Source organism: Gavia stellata, chromosome 15 (assembly GCF_030936135.1).
Source record: "Gavia stellata isolate bGavSte3 chromosome 15, bGavSte3.hap2, whole genome shotgun sequence".
Classification (NCBI taxonomy): Eukaryota; Metazoa; Chordata; class Aves; order Gaviiformes; family Gaviidae; genus Gavia; species Gavia stellata.
Window position 1 is genome coordinate 9914754 of NC_082608.1, and position 19258 is coordinate 9934011.

The 19258-nt window shown below is 42.7% G+C and overlaps 1 protein-coding gene across 3 annotated transcripts in view; it reads right to left on the minus strand.

Annotated features, from left to right (window-relative positions):
• Positions 1-851: 851 nt before the first annotated feature.
• Positions 852-19258, minus strand: part of C15H19orf12 (chromosome 15 C19orf12 homolog) — a 31801-nt gene continuing 13394 nt past the window's right edge. Inside the window, exons 1-3 of one of the 3 annotated variants that reach the window (XM_059824772.1) lie at positions 10770-10805; positions 5099-5275; positions 852-2254 (exon numbers count right to left, since the gene is read on the minus strand). In XM_059824772.1, the coding sequence (XP_059680755.1) occupies positions 1989-2254; positions 5099-5258 (426 nt within the window). In that variant the 5' untranslated portion in view covers positions 5259-5275; positions 10770-10805 and the 3' untranslated portion in view covers positions 852-1988. Of the gene's footprint in view, positions 2255-5098; positions 5276-10567; positions 10607-10769; positions 10806-19258 lie in introns of those variants that run through there. The other 2 variants (XM_059824771.1, XM_059824773.1) reach the window with 2 other exon arrangements.

The following is a 19258-nucleotide window of genomic DNA, read 5'->3' on the forward strand; positions in this document are numbered from 1 at the left end:
AGTGAAGGCTGAAAGATTGTAATTAAAACCAGTTTATAATTTCTAAGTGTTAATAAAAAGCATTTGAAAGAATACCTTAAGAAATAGAGTAACAGAGTCCAGGACTAGGACTCACATAGTTTAAGCTCCGTTCATGGCTATGACACTGACACAAGTGATAAAAATCAAGTCACTACCTACATTTGGGCTCCAATTTATGAATACCTGTAAAATGGGAGTGATGATAGATGTCTGAAACCACTCTGAAATCTGCTAATGATCTGTTTAAATAACGGATACTATTATAAATTAATTGAAACCAACATCTTTCCTATGGCCTGCTTTACAATCAGATGTCAAGCTCTTTCATGTCTGGGTTCAAACAGCTGATTATAAGATGGCAGGCTCCATCCTACTGTGTCAATTCAATCATCTGCTGCTGTTAGCAATGTGTTATTTTGGAAAGAGTGAATTTAATTTGTGAAATAACCAGAAAATTGCAAATAAAAGTAACCGCCTTCATAAAAATAGTATTTTAAAATGGATATACAGAGCATGTGAAGTCTTAAAAAGCCAGTTGCAGTGTGTGTAATTTGTCAATGAAACTGAACAAACACTGATTTCAGGCTTGGCTTTATGAAGCTGTGACAGGGTATGGAGTGCCCACTTACCATTCACTTCCATCTGTCTTTCACTGAAACACTGAAAAACTGTTTTCAAATGATGAGAAGAACAATCACTGCACTGCACTCCAGGCAGGAAAGTACACTGAATTCATTAATGGCAAATTGTACTCGCAGAAGTAAATTAATCAAATGTATACAATAGCAACTTCTGAGTTTAAAGCTTCACCATTTAAAATTCAACTTCCAGAAACCTCACCACACACACAGATAAATCTTTATTTTAGGAGAAAAATAAAATTATCAGAGCAGTTTCACTTGATTTTACATACAAAAGAAGGCACACCTGCACATTTTTCTACTTATGCACTTGTCTTACAAGTGCCTTGAAACAAATGGTGAACAACCGGCTGGGATATTCGGCAACATTGCATTTAGAGCTTACAGTGTTAACTGCAGGTGGCATGCCATCCCACACCACCACTGCTGCTGCCAACTGCTGCCAACTACAAGGCTGCCTTCTTCCTCAAATTTCAGTACCCAGTTCTTAAAGAGTTCATTTACTTTAAAGCAAAACACTTCACTATGATGTTTCTTATGAATATTTTAATGAAAACAGAGGACCAGCTGTTCAGATTCATTCAAGAAACCAATGCTGAAATGACAACCCTAATCCTAGGGATAGTACAAAAATGGCAGATTCAGCTCCCCATTTTTAAAATTTTTTTAAAAGTGTATTCTTGCCATGCCTTCCCATTCTAGGACACCAGGAACTACTAATTGCATACAGTTAATTTACCTGTTGCTTTAAATTTTGTTTAGGCATTGACTTCATTTCTTACTGAAAGGAATAAAAAGCTCAAGAATTACAAGAAAAATGCAACAAAGAAGGAAGTAAGGATTGAGATCTTTGAGTTCACAGTAGAATAACATACTTCCTTATAACTTTCTTTTGCAGGACTGAAACAGACAGTAGGTAAAATTCTTCAAAGTGCCCTAGCCACTTTGGCACCTATATCATTCACAGAAGAAAATTAAAGCACTTACACAAACAGGATTAAATCTCCTAAATAAAACACAGTGACTTTGAAAAATTTAACTAGTGATACATTAGCGTAAGAGAAGCATAATTCCCTTAAGTGATTCTGAAATCAGTCCTAGCGCAGAGTAATTCAAAATTACATAGCAAGTCAGTGTCAGGATAATGTAGTAAATTATCCTTACAAAACAAAACAAACACAAAAAAATCCAACCCCAAACCCCAAAATAATACTTAGATCTGCCTACAATCATAATTAGTACTGATAACTAATAATTTCTATGTTGAAGAATCACAATCGTCAGAGTAAAATTCATTACACTGTAAAAAGCCTTCTCTGGAAAGGTTTATTCTCCATACTGTATATCTGCTCTTAGCTCTTTGGAGAGGTAATTTATCAGCACTGCTGTCAACTTCTGCTGGAGACTAGCATTTCCCATTACAAGAGCAGTCAGCTGAGCAATATCAGTCCAGTCTAAGCGCCTGAGAATAACAACGGCTTCATCATAGAGTTTCTGCTGCTCAGCAGGAGGTAATTCCAATAAAATCTGAGGGACCGGCCTGAACTGTCCAGTAGTCATGTAGGCACCAAGCAATCCACCAAACGCTCCTCCTAGAAAAGAGAGAGATATGTTACTCTTTACCAGTTAATGTTAAAACCTGAAATTCTACCCACAGCCTTCATTGACGTTCCCACCTTTATTAGAAATCAATGCAGAGTTGCATATGTGCTTACTTTAACTAGGTTTACACACTATGTTCAAAGCACCAAGATGGACTTTTAAAGCTTTTTACATCCACAGCAATCACAAAGGAACTCTTGACACAATCAACACTAATAGCTTCAAGCTAGAAATCAGAAACAAAATAACACTCCTTAGGGCACTGGTCTCTTCAGGATAAGCTCTACTACTAAAGAAAACCATACCCAAGGAAAATATCTGACCAATAACTGCCTTATCAGTGTCATTAACTCATAATCTCTTACTAGAGATTCCCAGAATGATCCAAGCTTTCTGCTTCTGAAGTCCACCCCTCAGAAGGTGCTCTCAAAGACCAAACCCATCAGTTTTGTGGGTTTAGACACATTCATGCTTTCCTCTACCAAATCAACACCCCATCTGCACCACCCACCCCAGCTGGCCAAGAAATGCCCCAGTAATTATTGTGGTACCAAGTCATCAAGATAACAGCAGAGGGATGCTCTACAGCTGATGGGATTGCGGCTGCTTCTGAGAAACCAGCCTTACACTCCTAGATGGTTGTTCTCTTTCAAAGAGTTACCAGTCTAACTCGCAACACAGCACTCTCCGACAGGAATTCACGCGACTGACGCCGCTGCCCAGAGACAAAGACATCCTGGTGGAAGGAAAGAGAACCCTCACAATGGAGGGGCATCAGAACCGATCCTGCCTCCAAAATTCCCAACCCAGTGATTGCTCCTAGAAAGTCATTTATGAACTCACAGGGATGCAGTTTTTCATTAGACAAAAATTCCTTAATTTGCACATTTTACTCAGTTGGCAATTTTTCCCATGATACCACAGAAATACTTGAAAGCCTATGATGGCTGAATTCATCTTCAAGGAACTTTTATGAAAACATCAATAACTGATTTAGGGGCACTTAATGCAAAAGCCACTCAAAGTATTGATGTCTAAGTTCCTAGTTTAATGAGACAAGATTTGTTACATGATCACACTTCTTCCCCCAAGCAACACATCCACAATGCATTCTTCTCAGAGCAAGCAGTCCTTAGAAAGCATGATACCCTGCAAGTTTCTCCAGTGACCACTGCAAATGGAAGGTAATTCATCCTCTAATTCTTGGTGCAAGGCAGCAATAAGGACAATCTGTGCTATCCAGTCCCACACCTATTCCAGGCTGTTTAAGTGAAAGTGCACTTGATTGCAAATGTCCCTGTAACTGTCCCAAAACCCAATGACCCCAGGGTCATTTACCTTTGCAATTTTCAAAGTTCAATGACAGTCTTCTGATTTAGTTGCACTGTAATTGGGACATGGCTTTTGGTATACTTAGTACTTATTATTATTATTATATATACTTACTACACTTATTATTGTATAGTTTTGGTATACAGTAATAGGTATACGTGTTCCAGTGCCTTCATCAGTGGCTGAACAACACCGAGCTTGACTGGGAGACATTATGAAAGCTTAAACAAACACTTAAACAAAATGGGAAAACGCATCCACGAATAACATCAGTGTTTCTCATCATCTCACTCAAGAATGAGGCCACTTACATTTTTACTTCTATTTCTGATTTACAGCTTACAAATTTCTTACAAAAGCTTAATTTCACTTCTTGGTTCCTGATAACTTCAGCCATATGTTTGTCAAAATATTATTTTTGACTATTAATTAAGCTCTGTAGTTGTAAGAGGAGTAAATACACAACTTCATTTTGCATTTTCTGTTATCACTCCTCACATATTATTTGCTTATTTTTTGTAACTCAACCTTGCTAACCCTCACACAGGCGTACTGCAATTCACTCCAATACCAGTAAGCCCATGAAATTGCTGGAACTGCTTGCAGGAGTAAGGAGCATTCAAGGCCCAAGGCCCACATGACTTCAGTGACATGGCAGCTTTCAAACTAGACAACTCTTAATTCAAGAGATACAGAGGAGAGACAACTCTTCACTACTGGACTCTGGCCTTCCTGTAATTTTCCATACAAGGGAAAAAAAAGCAAAGTGACAGGGACTGACGAATTCCAGAGGAAAAAAACAAGTTCACAAAGAAGTGGATAGCAGGTACTTTTAAAATACAGAAATAAACATAATCTGAAATAAGATCATTAGGAAGATGATCCTGTCCCTTGCTAAGGCTGACTAAGAATACTTACTCACCCTTGCTCTACACGCCAATTTTATTTCTTCTGCACTGCTCGGTACCAACATCTGCCCTGACTGGTACCATCATCTTTTGTGCTCCTTCACCCCTGCCTCACCCTTTTCCTCTTCACTCCCCCACCGCAGCGCTGGAGCAGAGCCTACACGAACGAGCTCAGAGCCTGTTAGCTTGCTCTCTGTTTCGTCCCACACCTCAGACACTAGTGTACCTCAGCAGATGGGAACCAGGGCTCTACCCACCGAAAGCAAACAATTTGCTAACAGCTTGTTCAAAGGGTTTCAAAGGTCCCACCAGCTCAACCTCAGACCTCTGGATTGCTTCCCGTTTGCTGCACAGGAGTCAAAGTCAGCAAGGTCACTATCACCCTAGAAGGAAACACTGACACATGCCTTCCTGATGCACGCCTCGTTTCTAAAAAGCTGACGTATAAAATGGCATCTTGTTAAAAGCCCAGTTACATGAAAGCTCAGCACTGCACACCCCCTTCCTTCAATCCATACCTACTACACGGACTTCCTAGTTTCTTCACTCAGGGAGTTAACCGCACTTCTTGTTCCTAAAGCAAAACACACTTACCTACAGCGATTCCAGGTGGACCTCCCATCAGACCCCCAATAAATGCTGTTGCACCTGCCAGCAGTGCTCCTCGACCAGAGTGTTTGACAGCAGCTTTCATCCCCTTCTCCTGAGAGAGATGGCAGAACAGTTGCATCACATCATCAACATTGATGGGCATCTTGGCGAGTTAAGATCCTGTAAAAGATGTTTCAAGTTATCTTTTGATTGCTGCAACAGGGATTAAAACTTGCTGCTAAAGGAATTGTAGGAAAAAACAGAGTTCAGGAGTCTGTGAGACTAAAAGGACAGAGGCACACTCAATAAAGGAAAAAATGAAATTCACTTTCTCTTTCATTTCTGGGAAAACTAAACCTATGTGCAAACAGCTAAAGGTTACTGAAACTGCAAATGAAACCACAAGAGTAGACCAGGAAAATCTGGTTTTATGACAAATTCAGAAGATCAAACAAGGACAAGTACCAGCAGTGAGAGACTTAAAGTTTCTACCTAATTCTACAGCACATTGCCTTTGCTTCGAGCAACTACCGTGTGTGTTCAGCAGCACACACAGCTCCGGGAAAAAGGCGAAGCAGAACCTGATGCTACCGCAACTAACACGTTATAATTGAATCACAGAATCGTTAAGGTTGGAAAAGACCTGCAAGATCATCAAGTCCAACCATCAACCCAACCCCACCATGCCCACTAAACCATGCCCTGCAACGCCACGTCTACACGTTTTTTGAATGCCTCCAGTGACGGTGACTCCACCACCTCCCTGGGCAGCCTGTTCTAATGCTTCACCACTCTCTCCGTAAAGAAATTTTTCCTAATATCCAGTCTAAACCTCCCCTGGCGCAACTTGAGGCCATTTCCTCTTGTCCTGTCACTAGTCACTTGGGAGAAGAGACCAACACCCACCTCTCTGCAACCCCCTTTCAGGTAGTTGTAGAGAGCGATAAGGTCTCCCCTCAGCCTCCTCTTCTCCAAACTGACAAATCTGTCAGGTATTTTCTCCTTGTCCTAATTCTTGCCACAAATCAGTTGTTTGTTTTCACATATCAGTTTTTCTCCCTGTTTTGTCACGTGCTTAAACACTTCCACACTGATTTCTGAAGGTGGGAGGCTGTCTATAGCAAGCAAGAAGAGCCCGAGGAAGGGAACAGGTTTCAGGAGTCGGATGAGAGACCTGGGACCGGGAATAAATGGGGAGCTCTGGAGACAGGACATCAGAAATGCAGGGGTGTAAGTGTATGGTGGTCAGGACTCAGAGCAGACGCATGAAACGACTCTCGTTTGTACGATGAGGCAGACAGATGGGACCTCAGCCCCCATTACACACAGTGACAAGTCCCCAGCATGGGGCAGATACCTGACCCTGAGAACGATCCTTCCGACACTAAAACTTTTTCACCTCGTTCATTTGCTGCTGCTGCCTATCTAAGCCCGCTCATTTCTGCAGAGGCCCACAGAGAGCGTGGCTACCCACTGCTGCTGCTGTGGCCACCGCTGACAAAAACGCTGTAAGTTTTATGGGTCAGAGGCAGAACCAGATGACAGCAAAAAATATTTATAAACTTTGATTGTGTAACTGACAAGTAAACAAAAGTGCAATTTCATTCTAGCACCGAATTATTTTCTACAGAATCCACCCAGATGTTAAGAAACGCTAGGAATGTAAAATACTGGATTTGCACTAAGGGAGGGATAGAAATGTCAGTGACATCCATAAAATTGGGCTTTCAGAGGTGCTGAATCCCCCCAGCTCCTACTGACTTCACATGGCATTGAGAATATTCAGCACCTCTAGAAAAAAATAATAACAAGAGTTTTGGGAAATGAAGTCGCCGGGAAACCAAGATTTGTTGTATAACAGACCTTCCTTTTTTGTTCTACTGTAATTCAGTGGCTGCATTCCTCTTCTCTTTGTGGTCTCCCTAAGTACTCATCTGAGATGTCGGACTCTGTACTTCTGACTAAATTAGCTGATGCTCTCTTTTTCACCCCAGGGACCAGGGAGCAAAGCAAGCAATGATCCTGCTCTACCTATCCAAAAAGAATGATAACATCATGTATTTCTATCTCACCTTTGAACCTACAATGAATGGGTTTTACTAGAAAGTACACTCCTCTCAGAACTAGTTTATTACTTCTTAAGAAGAAAAATGCCATAGAAAGAATTAGAACAACAAAAGGATCACATCATACCCAACTCACTGAAAGTCCTATTAATGCAAACAACCAAAGAGGGTCCCCAGATTGATCTGTGGTGTGAACCTCATTTCAGCGCTTTCCTTTTTAACATTCCCATCTCATTACTCTACTTCCCCCTTCACAGAATGACGACTTTAGACAGGCAAAAGCCTGTTTATCCCCTGGGCTCACTGTCCCACTTAAAGAAAAACAAACACACTACCAAATGTCTACACGAGATATTCTAACCAGTACACAGCCTGGCCCACCTCTGAGCTGTCCTTTCTGCTCCTCACAACCTCCTGTTGAGTTAACGGAGTATACTCTTCAGTAAACATCTCTATGATGTCCATGCACATAGAACTAAAACCACCTACAGGACAAATTCCAAACCTACCAAGCAATGAAGACATAGATCTGAGTCCTCTTACCAGGAGCTAACTTTATCTTGGTGGACACCATACAGTGATAAGAATGTGGGGCGAGAATCTCCATACAACTGCTAGAAAGCATACACGCGATCTGTGTAGATCTTCAAACTGAAACTTCAAGCAATAGCAACTATTTATGCAAGCAGAGATGCCCAGGAGATAACCCAGGACAATTTCTTCTGTCTCAACTGTACAGCAACAACTGTATCTGTACTGCAACTTTTAACAACAAATATGAGATCAGCACTAGAGCAAAACCAAATGCAAAATACTCAGCAACTGAGAACAGACTAAAGAACACAACTTCACAAACAACAGCATGCACAAAGATCTGACTTGATGATTAAACAGGCCAGAAGTTCATTAACTATTTCAATAATAGCTGGTGGATGGGCAGGGAATCAAGATATTCCTATCAGCAAAGGAGGACTGTCTTATCACTGGTCCATACACATACTGGTGGCTTGAGTAGCATTTGTGCTCCTAAATCATCACTTTTTGAAAATCCTACCTTTAAAGCCCAACCTAGTATTTAAAATCTGCAAAGCAGGTGGTCTGTCTGATTTAAATCATGATTAGCATCAGCAGCCAGTAAAACTTGGTTTAAATACATCAATTTTAACCCTGCTCTGCATTGGTAATTTTCAGTTATTTTGCTAAGGATTGTGCCCCTGTACTCGGTGCTGGTGAGGCCGCATCTCGAATCCTGTGTTCAGTTTTGGGCCCCTCACTACAAGGAAGACATTGAGGTGCTGGAGCGTGTCCAGAGAAGGGCAACAAAGCTGGTGAAGGGTCTGGAGCACAAGTCTTTGAGGAGCGGCTGAGGAAGCTGAGGTTGTTCAGCCTGGAGAAGAGGAGGCTGAGGGGAGACCTCATCGCTCTCTACAATTACCTGAAAGGGGGTTGCAGAGAGGTGGGTGTTGGTCTTTTCTCCCAAGTGACTAGTGACAGGACTAGAGGAAATGGCCTCAAGTTGCACCAGGGGAGGTTTAGATTGGCTATTAGGAAAAATTTCTTAACTGAGAGAGTGGTGGGACACTGGAATAAACTGCCCAGGGAAGTGGTGGAGTCACCATCCCTGGAGGTGTTCAAGGAACGTGTGGACGAGGCATTATGGGACATGGTTTAATGGGCATGGTGGGGTTTGTTGGTTGATGGTTGGACTTGATGATCTTAAAGGTCTTTTCCAACCTTAGTGATTCTGTGATTCATTCCTACTTACTGGTGTAAAGATTAAAATATGCTGATTGCCATTCTTATCTCAGTATTTGGTACTCTTCTTTCCCAACCATGAGGATTCGCTATATCTACAAATATTTATTGTAATATTATAATTATGTTGCTGACTATACACTTACTCAGATGTTCAATTTTTTGAGTTTTAATTGCATTAGGAGACGGTAAGAAACTAATGTATTTGCTAGACAATCTGAATTCAAATGAAATGCACAAAAGAACATTAGAATATTGTTTCATAAGCACTGCGACCTTAAGGGCATTGCTTACTTTCTTCTTTTGTGTATTTATCAAAGCACGTAAATTTATCAAAGCATTTAATTGGTTTATTTACCAGAAGAGGCAACAAATTTGCTCAGGATATGAACAAACTACTTCTAGGAACACAGGAGCTGATTTTACAAGGCTCTTGGATGCCTAAAAATGCAGGTAAACATTCAGTGGGAATTATCTCCTCCCACTAAGATTAAAGGAAATTTGGGGCCTAACCTGCCTAGACACTTCGGATATCCCGCTTACCTGGACTGATAAATTACAAAGTATCTATGAAAGACTGGCCATAACTCCTTCAGCCCTTAAATTTTTTTAGATCTACTCAATGTCTTTTTAGTTTATAAATTTAGGGTGGATTTTTTAAAATTTCCTAGCCAGCTTCTCCATTTTGAAGGCAGTATTCGAAAAATAAAGAGTTACAGGTCGCTTGCATCAGCCAGCTGAAACTGAAGCCAAAACAATCAAGACTTTCCAGTTAATAAAGAAAAAAGAGCTGAGACTTAGAAAACACATAAATAGCAGATCTTATTCCCCTGTAGAGATGCTTGGCTCAGAACACTGCAGTGGTATCTTCAAAATCTGAACTAAGCCTGAAAATTAAAGATGCTTTCCCCGACTCACTACAAAAACATAAACTTCAGCTCATTAAAATTAATCAACATGTTCTCAATGTTTTAAAATTTATTAAAATCTTTATGACTAAAATAGACTAAGCATAAAATGTAATCATAAACTCTTTCAAACAGCCGAAATTTAATTACACTTCAGATACGTTTCTTTTTATTTTCCTACAACGCCAATTTCAGGTTTAGTATTGCTGAGAAGATGATACAGCCGCAGCGTAACTTGGGGAAAAGAGAAATTAGTTAACCCAATCCGATCCGAAGGTAAATTTTAAGGCTCGTCCGGCCGTAACCACACAACGCCCCCAGGTCCAGGGGCGGCCCCAGAGGCCGGAGCGGCGGGTGGCTCGCCGGGAGGCGGCCAGGGCACGGCCTGCCCCAGGGGCCCCGCCGGGCTCCCCCGCGCCCCTGCCGCCCCATGCCGCCCTCCCGGGGCGGCCCCGGCACCCGCCGGGCTGCGGGCCGCGGCCGCCCAGCCCCGCTCCCCGCAGCGCCCGGCTGCCGCAGCCGGCCCCTTCTGGAATCTTCCCGGCCGCTGCAAAAGCAAACCCCGCTGACACCGGGCCGGGCCGGGCCGGGGAAGCTCCCGGGGAAGCGGAGGGGACAGCGGGACCCGCCCGGCCAGGGGCACGCACCGCCGCGGCTGCCGGCCCCCTCAGGCAGAGCCGGCGCCGACCCGGCCCTCCCCTCCCTCCCTCCCTCCCTCCCTCTCCCGCTTCCAGGCCGCCTACCTCAGCCGGCAGTGCGCGCAGCGCCCGGCTCGCCGGAGGCCGGACAGGCAACGGCTGCTGCGGCGCCGGCGCCGGGGGAGGAGCGCGGCCCGGCGGGGCGACCCCCGCGCAGCCCAGCCCCCTGCCCTGCCCGCCCCAGGGCCCGCGGCGCCCTGCCGGCCTCGGCGGCGGCCCCGCGGCGGAGCGCCGAGCCCGCCCTCACCTCCGCGCCCGCCGGGGCGCCCTGGGAGCGGGGCGGCGGCAGGCCCCGGGGAGCGGGCCCGGCTCCCTCCGCTACAGCCGGCCTCTACAGCAGCTCCCGCGCTTGCTCCATGGGGAGAACGCGTCGCCCGGAGCGGCGTTAGGCAATAGGTGTTGGTGTGCCGCCTCCTCCTCCCGCCTGCCCCCGCGGCGGCACCGAGCGCAAACCCGGCCCGGACCCCGCGGCGGGCGGTGCGCCCCGAGCCGCGGTGCTCGCTCACCGGCCAGGCCCAGGCCGGAGGCAGGGCGCGGTGTAACCGCTCTCCGGGAGCTTGGTGCTCATTTTGCAACAGCACAACACGCCCCGCGGAGCATCCGCCGCTCCTGTGCGCGGACACAGCCCTTGTGAAGGATGTTACAAAATGTCACAGCGTTTTCAGGTACGCTGTTCTGGAAACGCACCCCCTGATCCCAGCTGAGCTATTACAGGGGGAGGAAGGAAGGGAGTGCTTACCGCAGAATGCTATTAGGACATCCCTGGCCCTAATCTGAGAATACCGTCTAAGAATATTTTTGCATACTTTACATCCAGGTTTATTTCAGTCATCAGCTCGGTAAAGTGCAGCGTGCTAGTCCGATACAGCACCATATGCAATCAAACAAGCTTTGCACTGAAGCAGTGTTAAACAGCTGTGTCACATATGGCTCCTAAAATATCACACTGTTTCTTAACACCAGTACAATCTTTGAAAAGTTACTGCCTAATGTTAAAAACGCTGCCGTTTCCCAAGAATGGATTATTAACAGTGGGTTTTGGTTTTGTCAACTAAGCCTCTATTATGATTTCATTTCTGATTTAAGGTAAACCATCTCCCCTCGGTTCCTTGTTGAGAAGATGAAAAAGCAGGATGAGGAAAAGGAGGACTATAACTCACAATTTTTGTCCCTTTCCTGTGGCTGCACTGGGGACTTCTTAACCTCCCCATGCTTTATACGATCACATAAAATAACTCTCTGTGTAACAACTCAAAATGTTACAGGTCTACTGGTGCTCTTGATTTTTATGATTTGGATGTAAAAAGCAAATGTAATTCCTAAAATGAGCAAAGAATCAAAATGCCATGTACATTTTAAAAAGTAACACCCCGAATTCCAGCTGTAAGCAGCTTTCAAAGGAAGAAAATTAAAAGCAATTAAGTCTGCCAACCACTGAAGGAGAGAATTTTTATCACTCTATCCCAAACTGAATCATTACTTCATTACTCCGGTTAAAAATAAATACAGGTTATTAGGGCTACATCAGCAGGTATTTATTAGGTCTATCTTTTTTTCCATGGTAGAAGTTACTAAAATGAAAATGTGAGACAACAGTGCAGAGTGTATCCTTTAAAGACGGATGCGCTGCTGTAAATCGTACCAGACTCTTGGAGAAATTCGACTCTGTTGAAGTCAGTGGCAATCTGGTTATTGCAATCAGCTGGATTAAGATTTGATTCTGTACGTAGTTACCAGCCAGCATCTGATGGCTTGCCCGTTATTCTCCTTGGTGAGCCTTAACCAATACACATGAATCAGCACACCGCACATTCCACCAAACATTCTGTGAGTTTGGGCTAAATAACAGCACAGAAGTCCTATTTTCGGTCTTACTGAAGCAGCAAGACCAGCGATGGATTTTCTCCTGACCAGGTTTGCTACCCGGCGGGCTCCATCTGGTGGCTACCCACACCTCGCCCTCGCAGGGGAGCTCGCCGCTCGGGAAAAAGTCACCCTAAATGCGAGAAGGGACAGCTCTGCTGCCTGTGTTCTCTTGTACAGGATTGTGTACTCTGGCTGGATCTGTCACCGTAATTCTAGTGTGTATTTATCTGCATTTCAGCATCCCTTCTTAACAAATCATTAGTGCCCGAGATAAACGTTCACTGCTTGGTACATTCTAGGAGTGGAGTGAGAGCAGTTCAAGGTGATCCTGCTGGATCTCACTGTATTCACTGCAGTATGCTGGGCTCTTATAAGTACTAGATATTATTGTTATTCCTATATCGTAGTTCCTTTTGTCCCCTTTATCAGCATTGATTCACTATCTAATTTCCTTTATCAGGATGTTTTTCATCTTTTTCCCCCTTCAGGTTACTAGGAACTCTATACTTCTAGAAATCACGAGGGAAGAAAAATTCCCTTTCACCCCCAAAAATCCTCAAGCCACCTCTCAAAAGCAAGCATCAGAAATCAGCCACAGCAATGGTGCACTGGCATTCCGGTTTTGTGAGCCACTTGGCAGATTTCTGTCAATTCCTTCCCTAAGATACAGCAGAAGCCAAAATAACCACAAGGCAGTTCAGCATGTCCTCAGCGTGCTGGGTTCACTGCATATTTCCACAGCTTTTGACATACTAGGAGATAGGCCAAGGGGCGCCACGAAAGATTTCAGCTGGAGATGGGCTGTTGCTACCAACAGAATGATTCACACTGGCTTTCAGCCTGCTCCTTACGGGGTCACGAGAAAATGTCCATCAGGAGCAGGCTCAGTCTGGAGGAACTGTCCAGAAATACCTGATGCAATTATCTGCAATACCTATTACCTTCGCAGGAAACCCTGACAGATTTTTTTAAGACATGGCACTTAATCTTGTTGGACAGGAAAAAGCTGTTTCTCTAAATTTTCATCTGTGCCAGAGATTCCTGGAGAAAACACGAGGATTAGGCAACTGTATGTGACAGACTTAGTTTCATCATCTCATCAAGTTGCATTTTTTCTTTTTCTTAAAATCTTTAAATTTCTTCCTATCACAATGGCAGGAAAAAACATTCAAAACTTGAGGCATGTGCAAGTAATATAGATCAATTTGCCTAAGTTTGCAAAGCACCTAAGAATACTCTTGAGATTTCCCTTTCGTGTCAATGTGTTCACTTGGATACTGGTGAGGATGGTTTCATTTACAATGTTACATCAAAGCAAGGACAAAAGAGGAAAAAGGAAGAAATGTCATGTGTTCCCCAGACCATGTGATGGGAGTGGTCCACAGAGAAGAAAGGGGATGGAAGATGTAACAAAGCAGGTTTCTAATCATATCTAAGTTCAGGAGGGTAAGAGATTTCTATCGGTTCCCCCAGGAGTCTGGGAAACCCTATGCTGCAGTGAAGAAAAGCTCCTTTGCTTATCCCTGTCTAATGTCTAGGGCTCTAGACAACCTACATCTCTCCCTGGATGCTAAAAAACCCTGGTATGCATCCTCTTACACGGTCACAGGAATAACAGCATCTGTTCTGAAAGAGTCTGCCACTTCTGCTTCATATTATATTTATAATTCGAACCTTCCCTTCTTGACAACAATATAGTTTTGTAACTTCTGAGTTCTGATATTATACTCTGAATTACCAAGAAAATGGTGACCTTCACAAGATCAAACAAGGCACAACCTATATTGAAAGAGAAAATTAATATAAGAGTAATGGTATAGCATTTAAGTCCTTAAACGGAGCCACTTAGTAAGGGAAATTTTGCAACTGCAGAATGGCTGTTTAAAAGGAATGGCGCTTTCTCCAGAACTCTGTGCAATGAGAAAAGGTAACGTTTCTAAAACCAGGAACCTAACTCCGATTTTCACCTATTAACACTCTTCACCTCTGTGCATGCAGGTGTAAATAACATAGTAAAAATGACCGAATCACTACTGGACAACACAATAGCATGTTACAGAGATCCACTACAAGCAAAGCATATGCTTGATGGCAAATCTTTTCCCCATTTCCTACATTAGATATTCATCAGGGTCTGACTTCTAATTGAATGCAAATAAAGGATATAACAGGTTTTTGCATATGAAGTGAAGATATAGAACATCTGTTTCTTCACAGCCTTTCAATGTACCTTATGTGACATTAAGCAAAGAAGAGGTTTGCCTCATCAGCTCGTAGGAAATGGTGAATTTGAAGAACAGTGTGACTGAATTAAATCATTCCATCGCTGCTGTGAAAGGTGCTTCTTTGGTCTCCCCGCACACTCTCAGGTGATAAAATATCATGTTGGGCAAAATCGGTTTCAATGCCAAAAAGATGGACTACTGCCACAGAAGGTCACAAAACACTATTAATTGCCTTGTATCATCTCAGTCTTGAAAGATGATCCAAAAATATAGGCTGGTGCTTTGGAATAAAGCACATCTTGTTAAAGATATTTAGGGCATATTCTTAACTGCAAAGGGTATACCTATCTTCTGCTCTTTTAGACTCTTATTATAGTAATATTTTATGCTGTTTTATTACTTTTTCAGCAGCCTAATTCAGTAATTGTGTTTACTAGTACAGAGTAGCCATTTTGTGACCTTTTCAGAAAAAAGCTACAGCAAATCTGAACGTAAAAGTCAGTGTCCTGAAATTAGTTTACGTGTTTCTGTTATAGCATGTATGAACACTGAAGTGGAACTAAAATCCTGGTTTATAAATAGCTACACAAAATACCTGCAAAGTTAAAATTAAAGGACATACATAAAGTAGATGAAGTTCAAAATCAGATCTAAAATGTGTATTGTAAATTCAGTCAAGGAATAAAGCATTCTAGTAACAAGGATGGACAGATGACATTTGAAGGTGTCTGGAATAACATCAGTGATAGATTTCCATGCTTGATACTATTCAGTGATGTGACAAATCTGTACCATAACCTGGTGTTTGTGAAGTCTGAGAATAGTGAATGTTCAGCTACATATAATTCTGGCCCCAAACATACAGTACACTTTGGAGACACAAAGAGTAAGCACAAACAAGCTGACCTAAGTCCCATCAGAGTCAAGGGTCTTTGGCTGACTTCACTTCCAATCTTACACTGACTTCATGGGTGCTGAATGAGAGCCCAAATTTTACAAAGCTGTTAGACTAAGTTTCCTGTTCTTCTGGGAACATAGAATAATTTTCTCCAGCCTTCTTGGGTCTGAGTTCTGATAATGTGTCAGACAAGAAGGGAGCTCGCAGCCAGCTCCGTAGTAGGGTAGAAGGGAAGAGGCCAGCTTGTACAGATTGTATGCTTGATTTTCTTTTCTCATGTGATAGGTTGGAGGCAAGATGATGGAAAGGTGAATTTGAATCACTCTCTACAATGATGGACCAGGTTCAAAGCTTCCAGAAGTCACTGCAAATACTCAAATGTGTTACAGTGGGATTTTCAGATATACACAGTTCAGTGTGTTATATTTTAATACTGCCTCCTGGGTCACCTCTCTGCTTCACTTGGAATCACAAGGGTGTCACCATTTGGGATCACACATAATGCTTATGTGGCTACAACAGGGTTGTCTAAAGAGCTACTGCTAAGCTAAATGAAGAGCAGTGTTTAGACCATATTTATAGTTATCCTATAATGTGATCTAGACTTTGGAAACAAAAAGAACTGGGAACTCTTTGCAAACTACAAAAAGGCCCTTTGCTGGCTTTCTGCAGACCTCAGTTTTGGAACCACTGCCTTAATGTCATAAATTACTGTCTCAGGAGTAAAATGATGTGCATTCAAAACCGGTAACGGGCATAAAGAACAGCTAATACCAAATGCCTTTACCTGCAACAGCATGCATATACACAACCATGAGAGACAAGGGCCACTGGAGCAGAGAGCATTGACCAAGCAGATGACTGAATGCTATAAAGGGAAAAAACTGGGCAGCCCCTTCTCTATGGTAAGTTCCAGGGGATCTTTCATTCTGCCCTAAGTAGACAAGCATTAAGTTCTCAAAAGTCTGTTGAAAAGACTCACAGCAGGATGTGCCAATCTCTATACTACGGAATAATAAAAGGCTAAGATTTTGCTGCAATTAGAATAAACAACTGTCCTTAATTTCTGTCAAACAGTAGATGTCTCCCTTTGCCAGTATTTGAAGCGTATGTAAATTGTTGTTAGGGTACACATCCACAGCCAGCATTATTACTCTTTTTTTCAGCCTACATTCCCATCATGCCTTGTGGAAAAATCCATGGGGGACGAAAGATAACACTGAGTCCAAACCCTGAGAACAGAGCCCCATGAAAGCAACAAATTATAAACTCTACTGAAGAGATTTTCTTCAGAAAGATCACAGGTCTCATGCTTTAGTCATGGCCCGTTCCTTTGCCAGCAGGTTCAGAGAGAGTGATCTGTGAGAGCTAAGTGATTCCTTTCAAGTAAGCTGCTCACGATGACTACAGAAACCTCAAGGATTACAGTGCACAAACAAAGGGAGAAAAGCTGCTTCAAATAATACACCCAGACAATGGAGTTGCCATTATGGTAGCAACGCATAATATGGACAGGGATTTAAATGAAACGGGTGATATCTGTATACTTTGGAGGGCTCACGTGTGCCAAATTTGGCAGCATGAGTGTTCATATTGCTTGTTGCTCCACCCCTTAAACAATGAGGCTAAACCCCATATGTGCAGAAGTTGGTAGAGCACAGGCAGTTTTGCTAATCACACTGCATGCAAAAGCAAAAAGACAAAGGAAACAAGTAATGCTTAGACTGGCATTGGGGAAATAATTAAGCATGAATGAAATATTGTATGTGGATTTGAAATGAATGTTCTTGGAAACAATTGTGCTGTTTCAGTTGTGCTACTTTCCCCCCTAAGTTTCACAAAGTAATTTGCATGTCATTTAAATAAATACCATAAATTATTGCAAACTTTTTGTTTTTACTTACATAAAACAAAATGCTCATTTCCATTATTGTCTGGATTACCTGACAAGAGTGAAATGCAGAGGTCTGAGAGGAAACTTGTCTCTCCCCAAAATACTAGATTTCTCCTGTGTGAGTGAGCCAGAAAGCAGGACCCCACCTTTAGCTTTGCCTTACATCGATAAGTAATGCTCTGTACATGTAACAGAGATACAGGATCAGATCTTCAGTTGCGCCAAGCTGGAGCTGCAAGCTGGTCAAGGGTACTGGTATAGGCTGCCTTGCACTTGTCAGGGTTTCATGGCCCTTCATGAAAGTAACAACAGCCTCAGGACTGCTTGTCTGCTGGCCAAACCTGCTTTTTCTGGGATAGCTTAGTTGTCTGCAGCTTAAGCACACACAGCTAACAACAACAACTCTACAGGCATACTGAACTTGCACAAGCCGCCCGAGTGCTTGACAGCATCTGCAGCGGATACTCAGTACAGCTTTCACATGCTGGGAGGTTAGAACACTTAACTCGCGTTTCTCTGATGAATTCTGTTTCGCTTTGAGAACTCATATGAGGGTTAACTTCAACCACCATAACTTATAAGGCTTATACTCTTCTCTGATGCTCATACTAGTTTCACTTCCGTTCAGTGTTATCCACACATCACCAAATTGATTTCACCTCTGATAAATATTTGCCTTCTTTACTATTTAATTACACTTCTTTCTCAGAGTCCTTCTCAAACCTGCTTTCTCCTCTTACCCCACCCGGGGGTCAACAGCATCCAGTTCAGAACCCTTGTCATTCTGTGCATTCAGACAATTATAAAGAAATCAAATGACTGAAATACAGAAATACAAAAAAAGGTAGCCTAAAAAGTTAGGTAGGTGCACATCTGGAGGATCATATGGGGCCCGCTGGCCACTGAAAACTAAATATTGGTACCATCACCTGAAAAACCAAGTGACCTAACCATCTGCGAAAGGAGGAACTGAATATCTAGCATAAATTTTAATGTTCTGGCCATAAGACAGTAAATGATCATTCGGGCTTCTGACCTGTAAAGACTGCCTGCAGGTTTCCTCCACAATGCTTTATTTACAGCTGGTTGCTCTCTCTGGTCTGAAAGGGAACCCAACAAATACTCTCCTCTCTTCTCACACAACCCTGGGCTGCTTTTCCCCATGGTCTGTTGTAAAATACACCCAACATTAAGATTGCAAACCGGATAAACTCATTATACAGATGTTCTTTTCACAAAAGAATATCCTGTAGTCTGAATTTCTAAGGCTGCTTTTTGTTTTATAAACCAAGGGATTCAACCCACTTCCCATCTAGGACACGAAGGCATTTAGTTTCCTGGACTTTGCTTAGTGGAGTCCTAAAGACTTTGCTTCATCAAAAAGGAAGGAAAATTGACTGGGTCTAACTTCATGATTTCCAGATATCACTAGGGTGTGCTGTAGATCATGAGATTTCAGTAAAGCACAGTTAACAGGGAAAAATCTAGCTGCTATACTAAATACTTTAAATTAATTACAAACATAGAAGCAACTCAACACTGGCTCAAATTCCTTTTAAAACAACATACACACTCAAGAGAGCTAATAACACGTTAACGATTTAAAACATTTTTGTTACACAGGCTTAGTAAATACAGTGTGATACACAACAGAGAACTAACTAGAGTCAGGCAGATAATCACATGCCTAAACTGCATATAGATAACTAAAATCCAGGCATGCAGTCTGGTGGGAATTGAAAAAATGAGACTAGAACCAAGATCCATAACAAAACAGGTAACAAGCAATAAGGGACTCTTTGTGGGACACTTTATTTGGAAAAAAAAAAAATTACGGGACTATTTAAGTTACT